General features: G+C 24.2%; 1 protein-coding gene across 1 annotated transcript; it reads right to left on the minus strand.

Moving 5' to 3' along the window:
- Positions 1-1031: 1031 nt before the first annotated feature.
- On the minus strand, positions 1032-9879 carry LOC145828728 (syntaxin-8-like). The gene is made up of 8 exons (XM_082936483.1): positions 9863-9879; positions 9296-9401; positions 8780-8874; positions 6984-7094; positions 4217-4332; positions 3871-3963; positions 3221-3322; positions 1032-2080 (listed from the first exon to the last, which is right to left on the minus strand). Exons 1-8 carry the CDS (start codon positions 9877-9879, stop codon positions 2016-2018), a joined length of 705 nt encoding a protein of 234 aa, XP_082792609.1. The 3' UTR covers positions 1032-2015.
- Positions 9880-10229: the final 350 nt, after the last annotated feature.

Below are 10229 nucleotides of genomic sequence, written 5' to 3' on the forward strand. Positions count from 1 at the left end.
ACAATTAGAACCTTGAATTCATAACGAACTTCACAACTAAAATCTTAAAACAATAACAAATTTTTACAGTTGAACCTTAAAACAATAAAGAACACAAATTTTTAGAATATGTAAACTTTGGCATAATTAAAATATAAAAAAAAATTAAATACTGATCTGAAAAAAACAATGGTTAGTCTGAGTTTGGAAACCCAATACATAAAGTATTAGTTTTCTGTACAAATAATTCTAATCTAACACCTTAAGACGAAAAATAAATTTACTCTCTACCAGTAATAAGCTATTTATCTAACTAAAAGTAAACTTTAGTCAGACTTAGCATATAAGTTGTAAACAACCTATAAGTTAAAAATATATAATAATAAAAAGTATTTATTTAAAACATGTTTTACTTATATAAACTGTTTACTTAGTTTAACGAAATACTACCTAAACTATTTAATATAGAATCCTTCAATTAAAAAAGAATATACTTAACAGAACTGTAAAAAAAAAGACATAAAAAAGTAAACTATATGTCTGTTGTATAAAATATTTTCTCTTATCATTTAGTATAAAATTTGTAACAAATAAATATACTCTTATTTACTTTAAAAACTCAAGTTACTCTACAAAAAATAAAAATAATAAGTAAACTTAATCTTGGCATATACCTCTCTTATAACTTATTTTATAAATTTAAACAACTTTGAAAAAATATAAAGAGGTAAAGTATACATATTAACTTGTTACATAAAATACTAAACTAACTGCTTAATTATAAAGAACTCAATTATTTACTTAATCAAAAAACACTTTGATTCTAAAATTATGCTAGATAAACTTTTGTGTATATATCAGTTTCACTATGGAAGTGTCCTGCTACGGATCATCAATAGAGCTTACAAAATCTGCTTGTTCAAGTAGGGTACTTGTTCAATATGTTAATAGAAAATTATTGCAGTTTTATAAAAGATAACTTACTAATTTATTCCTTATGAAAACATTGGAAATAAGATTAAATATTTATGTAAATTTCTAGGAAAATTTTGGAATTTTTTTCTGACTTTAAAGGACTTTTAATTAATTTTTACCATTTGAAGGCTTTGGAAAACCAGGAATTTTGTAAATTTAAACTGACAAAATCTGACTTTTTTTTAATTTTATCAAATTTCATGACTTTTCCTGACTTTTGTCATTTTTTTTAATTTTCCTGACTTTTCCTGACTTTTTCTGACCGAGTGGCAACCCTGAGCCAAAAAAAAGTTATTAATTATGAGTACTTCTATATAACTATATCTAAAACTAAGTTAATTTTGTTTTCTTAGTACTGTGCCAATAACTTTTTTCAAGTCTTAAAAACATCAGAAAAGAAACTAGAGAACTAAAAAAAGTAAATTTGTTTTTAATCACACAACTTAAAATTCAAATATATAAGATCCTACATTGCTAAAAAAGTTCATACAAAAGTAATAAAGAAAACAATGATTAGTAAACACAATTCTTTTTTTTTATCTTTAATTTGTATCTAGTATTTTAGAATGTAGTATCAAGTAAAAAGTCATTATCTCATTTACATTCTTTAGAAATCAAAATGCGACTTTGAAAATAATCAAAAGATTTTATAAAGATATACCAGCTAATAGAGTTTTTTAAAACATATTTTTAGATCAATTTACATCTTAATTATAGTTTAACTAAACCAGAAAAAAAAACCAATGAAGCTGATACTTTTTCCATCAAGTTTCGAGTAAATGTAGATTTTATTTTAATTAATGTTTACAGTAAAGATATTTATATTTTGGACATGATTGGGCTTTAAACAACAAGCTAACATCGCAAAACAATCATTTTAAAACTTCAAATCAGTTATCAAGTTTTGAAGAAAATGTTTTTTTGAAGGGAAGGTTCACTTAAATAAAAAAGTTAAAACTAAGTTTATAACTTTATAATTATGTTTACTAGTTATCTATAACACGAATGAATAATCAATGACTGTATTGTAATTGCACTTAGAGGTATATGTTTTTATGATGTCAAACTGGAACGAACGCCACTACAATTAAGACTACACCGAGTAACACAACAACCATCTGAAGACCTGTGAAAATGTTATACTGTATTCAATTAAAAAGGCTACTTAATGAAACGATGTATATAAAAAAAAATTCTTAGTTCAAGATGTTTAACTTCCTTTAAATTCTTTTGGAGGCAATTTACATAAACAATTTTACTTAACTTAATTATATATTTCCATAGTGTAAATTTGAGTCACACAAATATTATAGAAAAAAATATCTGCTATAATAAAATATTTTAAGCACTATCAAAGTTTTAATTAACTTAATATTTTTATTTTTTATTTAAAACTTTACTACTATACTTTCACTTTATTACTTTATACAGGGTTACCAAAGGTTGTTCTGTAAACGTCTTCCAGGTTTCTGAAATTCTATTAGGTTTTTAAAAAACAAGTTTTATGGTACATACGTATAAAATTAAACTTGAGTTTAAAAAAATGTTCTAAGTAGTATAATAACATTAAAATGATACTGTGAAGCTACTTAAAATATGTATTTTAATGAAAAAATTAAAGGATTATCGTTATGATAGGTGTTTTGTATCTAATCGATATTACGATACTTAACATGTAAATATAGTTTAGAACTGCAGGTTTTTTAGTGATTTTTGTTCAAAATTCAAAGTTTCACCAGATATTTTCAAAATTTCTTAACTTCCATGTTTTTTACCTTAATTGTCAAATTCCAGGTTTCTTTAAGTTCCATGTTTTTTGGCAACGCTAGTTAACAACAAAAATTATTCATGTCAAAAAAATTAATCTGACAAAAACTACCAAAAACCGACTGAAGCAGTTTTTATTAAGTTTTTAGGTGGAATTGAATTAAAGCAGCATAAAATTAAAATTTAAATAAAAATGTGTTAGAAAATAAAGTAATGCAAACGTTATTTCAAAATGATGACAGAAAACAATAAAAAACGTATTTTTATACCAAACACTTCTTAATTACTTTAATATTAAGCTCTTTTAACATTAAGCTTGTTAATAACATTAAGTTTCTTAAATACTATAACAAACTACTTTTAATGATAAAATCAATTAGAATTAGAACATAAAATCTCTAAACAATTCTTTATTGTATCATTTAGATTAATATTTTTCTAATAATTCTCAACACAAACTATTATCATTTATAAATTCATAACGTGAATTTCTACTCACCAAAAGTAGACTTGGTCATGTTAACAGTTGCAACTTGTAACAAATTTTCATTTAACATGTTGTGGTTAACTTCTGTTTTGCTGTTTATTTCATCCAAAATATCTGTAGTAAAAAATAATTAAAAATTAAAAATATTATATTAAGTTAAGTACAACCATAGAATGTTTAAAATAATTCAAAACTTAATATAGAACTATAAAATTATTGAAATATTTTAATTAATAAACAAGTACCTTTTTTCGGTTTACTTATATTTTACTTAAAAAAAAAATAAATATCTGAGATTAGATAGAACACATTAATTACAATAACTAGTATAGTTTTACAATTCATGAAAATATTTAATATACTGAAGCTAGACCTATGCTTAAACAGTTTCAAAGCCTTATTATACTTTTAAAACTACTTTATGGTTTCAAAACTCTTTAAATATTCAACATTTGCTGGTAAACTTACCATGTATACGTTTTTTATTATGAAACTGTTAAGTATTCAGTTTACTGCTTTTTTATCTAAAGTAAAAACAAACGTTGTTATAACATTTGTTAATCTAACTTTATAATTTTAAAAAGAAAGTAATAATTTTCAATCAAGAAAAGCACTCACTCAAGCAAATAATAGAAAGTATTAAATTGTAGATAATCACAAACCACAATGCTCATTAGCCTGTATTCCAATGTTTATACCAATTTCTTTTTGTCTGTTGAGTGACCCTGCTAGTAAATCAAGTCCTTTTTCTTGCTCTGGAAACAAAAATAATACTAATAATAATAAAATTATAAAAAACAATAATACATACAATAATCATATTATTACTAGCTTAATACAAACTTTAAGTAAAAAAAGTTTTGAAAGAAGTTATAATGAAATTAAACAAAAAATACAATTTATTTGAAATTTACAGTTACTCAGTTTCACAGAAAAACGGATTTTCAAACTGTGATTTTTATTCAAACAGAAATCAAACTTAACTAATAACCAACAACTTTTAACTACCTTTATATATTTGTTCTTTCATACTAAGTTGTAACGTGTTAATTTCGTCGTTTTCAAGCCAATAGTTGCTTGCTTGAATGTTCGTTCCGCTTGAAGTTGATTCCAACAACTCTTTTCTGTTTTTATAAAAAGTTCACAATTTTAAGCTGTGTGTGTTTTACTTTACAATTAATTGAAAGAACATCTATTAAGGGCATAGGGGGGGAGGTCCGACATTTTTTTTTACTAAAAATAACATTGTATCTTATATGAAAGCTTGAAGTACAAACTAATAGCCAGTTTTTATAGAATTAAAAAATCTGATTTAACTTTTGAGATATTGTAATTTTTATAAAAAGTTTCCAATACAAACTTATGGACCGCAAATTTTTCAACATCAATTTTCTTGGAAATTTAAAAAATCACTAAAACCTATCTTCTCCTTCATTTTTTGATCTAGAGACCTCAAACTTTCAGAAAAAGTTCTTCTTATAATTTAGAAGACTTTGAATGTTGGAATTATGAAAATATTAAAAAATAAAAATTATAGATAACAAACACAAAAAAAATAGGTGGTTTTTTATAATAAAATTATAAAAATTATTGGGCCTAAAAGTTATGTAAAATCCTTAATTTTTTTTTATAAACAAAAATGTCTTTATGAAAACGCTAAACAAGTAAAAAGTACTTTATATTTTGCAGAGAAACTTTTTCAACTTTAATACTTATTATTTAATAATAATAATAATAATAATAATAATAATAATAATAATAATAATAATAATAATAACATGTACCTCACAACAAAAGTTGTATTTCATACAAATCTAACTGTTACTGTAAAGATATAAGTCTTATATCAAGTCTGTCAAAGAGCACATACTCAAGTATGTAAAAAGGTATTTAATTATAGTCGAAAAAAAGTATAAGTTTATTTTAGTTGTAATTTCTGCAAAACTTGTGTTTATGATTAAAATCTAAAATAATATATAGTTATATATGTTTTAAATCTTTAATAATGTCTTTATTTAATTAAACTTAAAGGAATTTATAGTTTATCAAAATAATTGAATTTATGTGGATAAAAAACTGAATATACTCTATTATATATACTTAATTTATTTTTTTTCTTGCTTTTCTTATAAGATTTTTCAATACTTATAATATATGTATACTTACTGAACTGTGTTTTTGATAAATTTTATAATTATACTATACAATGTATGTTCCAATTATGTTAATGTGGTTACAATTTTTGCATGTCTAAGGAAAAAATAATGGGCTTTTTATTTAAAAAAATAAACTTTGGCATTTGTATGAAAGCTTTAAGTGTATACTATAAGATACTCGTTGTAGAAAAAATAAATCATTTTTTCTTACAAAATATTAGTTTTGTAAAAGTTTTTCAATACTAAATCAAATTTATAGAGGTGAACTTTTTCATGGCTAATTTTATTTAAAGTTTGAAAACTTACTAAAATATATATTTCCTCTTACATTTTTAAAGTAATTTACTCCAAAATTTTAAGAATATTTTAAAATCATTATTTAAATAACTTGTAGAAAGCAGAAACTCATTTCTTCTATTTGTTATTGAAAAAAAATTATTTGGAAGATTAAAGATTTCTTTTGACAAGCTGTTCATAAAATATAAAAACGATTCAAAATCTGTAACAAGAGATAGAACAAGTGATTTTTTTATTTTAAGTTGTTGCCTTCAACAGGGTTACCACTTTTTTAGGCAAAAAATTCTGTCTAGGGTGAATCAAACTGGCCTGAGTTTATTTTAAAACTGAAAGTATGAGCCAAAAGCCAAAAAAACTATTGATCAAGCAAAAATACCTTTAAATATTAAATCAATATCAAAAACAGTGATCAAAACAAAATCTTAGAGAAATAAAAAGATTAAAAGTCACAAAAAATTAACTTAAAATTTACTAAAAGTATCCAAACTAGTCTGAGTTATCTTGAGTGTATGGCAACTCTTGACTTATTCAATAATCTACTTAGATTTTTCACGTTGATCATTTATGATTCAAAAACCATTAAATTTTTTAAACGATAAAAAAATAACTAATTGCTCATTTATTTCTGTTAAAATAAGACTATACTTCCATATAAGCTCTAAAAGTCTAAAGCAAGGTTTCCCAAACTTTTTTTAAAAAGGCCCCCTTTAAAGAAATAAAAAAAGCAATGACCCCTCCAAAAGACTTCTGAAAAAACTACAACAAAACAGCCTAATAAGACCTTTTTTTGCTCATCATCAACTCCATAATACCTAGTGTTAGTTTCAAATTATGACCTCATGCTCCCCTTTCGCCCCTTTACCACTCATGGCCCCTAAGGGGCCACTTGGCCCAGTTTGGGAAATCCGGCTTTAAAGTTTACTGTTATTTGCATTTGTAATTACCTTTTGTTTATAAGGTTTTTATAAAATACTTTAGTATTTCTATAGTGTTATATAGTTGTTCTATAAAGTTATAATGTTTATGCTATGTAATTAATGACAAGAATAGCTTGAAATTTATTTACTTTTACTGAGTTAAGTATCCTTTAAATTTTTTATACATACATTAACAACTACTTTTTATCATGTTAGTTTTAATCCTATAAGCTTTTATAACTGACTTACAGTTATATATAAAGTTATTGAACTAATGAGAATATTTGTAAAAGATGTGAAAACAAATCTGTTAGTTCTACACTAATGTGTACAATGTACATATTTATTCTATCAAGTCTTTTAAAATTAATGAAAACAAGACTATTAGATGAACCAACAACTAGCCTTTCATTAATACGAAACTTTCTGCCATACGTAAACGTGCTGTTTAAAATTTGTATTTTGCTTGATAAGCTATCCAACAAATTTTGACGTCTTTCCAGTTCACCCTGGGTTCTGTTTGCAGTGTTATTGTAATGTATTCTACTTAAAAATATTCTTTACATTATGAAACTGTATTCAAAACTAATAGCTTTTAAAAATTTAATTTCAAGCACACTAAAATGTTTAAGCTTTGTATAATTTGTTTTATATTTTTTTAGCAACAAAAAACTTAATACATGTTTTGTAATTTATCAATATGTTAAATGTTTCTTAACTTAAGCTATTACTTAAAATGTTTTATTGAAATTTCTAAAGAGCATAAGGGGGCCAAAAACTATTTTTTACAAAAATTACATTTGCCCTTATTTGAAAACTTTGAGTTACTATTAGTTACTTTTTATAGGAGAAAAAACAAAGCAATTTTTAAGATATAACCAGTTTTGTAAAAAAATCTGATACCAAAACTATGAAACCAAAGCTATGAAATCAAAACTTTTCAAGGCCAAATTTCTCAAAATTTGAAAAAAAAAAGGAAATCAATTATATCTTTTACTTTTAGAGCAGATCATTTCAAACTTTCAAGAATTTTATTTTTTTATATTACAAATAACTAACAGGAGTGAATTTTTGAAGAAAAAAAGCATTTTTTAAAATATTATAACAAAATAAAATAAATAAATAAATATGTTTATTTTAAAAATATATAGAAAATACTAATAGATAAATATATTTTCTACAAATTGTTGAAAAACTATCAGATTACTCTGAGAAACATTTAAAACAATTTCATCTCAAAAACAAGGCATACTTTTAGGGGTAGGTGTCAAATATTTCTGAAGGGACTTTTTTGCAAGAAGGATTAATTTTGCACAATGACACTTTTGCACAAAGTTTCACTTTTGTACAAAGGGACATTTTTTGCCTTGAAAAGTTTTGGTTTCATAGTTTTGGTATCAGATTTGTTTACAAAAATGGTTATAACTTAAAAATTGCTCTGTTTTTTCTCCTTTAAAAATTATCTAATAGTAACTCAAAGTTTTTAAATAAGGGCAAATGTAATTTTTGCACAAAGAGTCTATTTTGCAATGGTTCAATTTTTACATTCTATCACTGTTACCCCTAACCCTGACCCTCAGTTGGTAACTTTGTCTTTCCTATTTTTTTGATTTTTTTTAAATTTATTATATTTTATTGTCTTTTTTCAACAAAACTTTATTTGATTTTTTACTTTTACTATCACTGTTACCCTTAATCCTGCAAAGGTTACCCTTTGTGCGAAATTGCTTTGTGCAAAATTGTCTATTTGTGCATATTTGACCCCTTGTGCAAAAATTTCTTTGTGCATATTTGGCTTGTATACATTTTTAGTGCAATAGTCTAACTTTGTCTTTTTAGTTTGCACCTGCCATTGAGAACCTATTTAACCCTTTAACTTTTATCACTTATATATCTTTCTCTGAACATATTTTTAGCTTCTTTGGATTTTAACAAGCAGTAAAAAGTAACTGGTAGATTGATTATTTACTTAGAAAATTATACTAATTTTCAAAAAAAGGTCTTTTACCCTCTATGCCTTTAAAAGTTAATATTATTTCTTTACATCAACTGCTTAAAGTTTAACTATCTGACTTTCTTTTTATAAAAGTTTTTGAAGTTAGAAATATTTTAAGAAAAAACTTAAAAAAACTCAAAAATTTAGGTACCTTTAAGATCAACCCTTTAAAAAAAAGTTTTTTTATTTTTATTCGTAAACATACTTTTGATTTAATTTTGTTGGATTATACAGTTCGACTTTTAGTTGCTCATTCAGTGAAGTAATCAACAAAATATCTTTTTTAATATGATCATTTACCTGTGAAATGTAGAAAAACACAATGAATTTTTACATTTTGGATTAAAACAGCAAAACTATTTCTGTACAAAAATTACATAAGAACCTTACTTACAGAATTTTTTTTGATAGTTAAAATAAGTATTAAACTGTTAAACTAGTAATATGCATATGAATGAATTTGAAAAATCTAAACATTTACTTATTAACACATTTTTAAACAAATTACCTAAATTTCAACTTAAGTTGTAAGTATGTTAAAAACCTGATAATAAATCAAAATTACTAAGTCTTGTCAGAAATTAATGCATTTTCAAACTTTTGGATACATAAACATTAAACAATATCAACAGGATTGTTTTTAACTGGTATAAAAAGTATAATAATTATATTTAAAATATTATTATCTTATATAAGCATATATTTTAATTTTCATACTTACATTAGCAACAGATGATGTACTTCCAAAATGCTGTTCATTGTGTAATTCATTTATTGATTCTGCTATTTCTGTGCATATTTGAATTGCATTCTGATACTTAGCAAGCCTGTAAGAAAAGTAAGAAATAAGTTTTAAAATAATCATTAGCACAATAAATTGTTTATAAATTAACAAACTACATTTACTACTCACAAAACAACAACCAATTGCAAACCTGAAAACAGAAGCTATGATCAATACAAAAACACAATCAAACTTTGTAAATTAATACTCAAACGAAAACTAGAAAACAAAACCTATGAACGAACTTGGAAAATTTTAGTGAAGGAAAACAAGTATATACCAAACAAGGAAACGTGCAGTCTTTGTTTGAAAGAAAAACTTTAATTTTACAAGCAAGCTGCAATTGTATAACCAAGAAATAAGACTAAAAGGGATGTTGCTGACACAGACACAAACTTATATTTGTAAATAAAAAATAAAACAAAAAGTTAGAATGCAAATGAGTATGTCTAACAGCGGTAAGTTTTTTTTTAATATACCTGAATTTGTTAGCCTTTAGAAAACTTAAAAGAGTGACTCATGTTTGTTAAGCAGTTTGTCAAATGTTAAAGTAACAAACGGCCACTAAATTATCACCAATTTAAATTCACATTCCTAATTACTTACATAATACCTTAATTTTAGCTGTACGTAGAAAAATTGTATTAAAACAGTTTACAAATATTGAAAACTATTCGTGGTGAAGAAAACTTATAATGGTAAGAAAAACTATATGAATGCTGGAGTTGGCTTAAATTAAAAATGCTGCAGTTAAGTTGGCTGTAGGCGTTTCAAATATTTATTCTAACCGCCTTCATAAACACCTTGAAATTCATTTGCTTTCCGATAAATATTTTATTAGGAACCGTTGGTGGTTTTGAACCCTTAATTT

This window comes from Thalia democratica, chromosome 2 (assembly GCF_965202585.1).
Source record: "Thalia democratica chromosome 2, ktThaDemo2.hap1.1, whole genome shotgun sequence".
NCBI lineage: Eukaryota > Metazoa > Chordata > Thaliacea > Salpida > Salpidae > Thalia > Thalia democratica.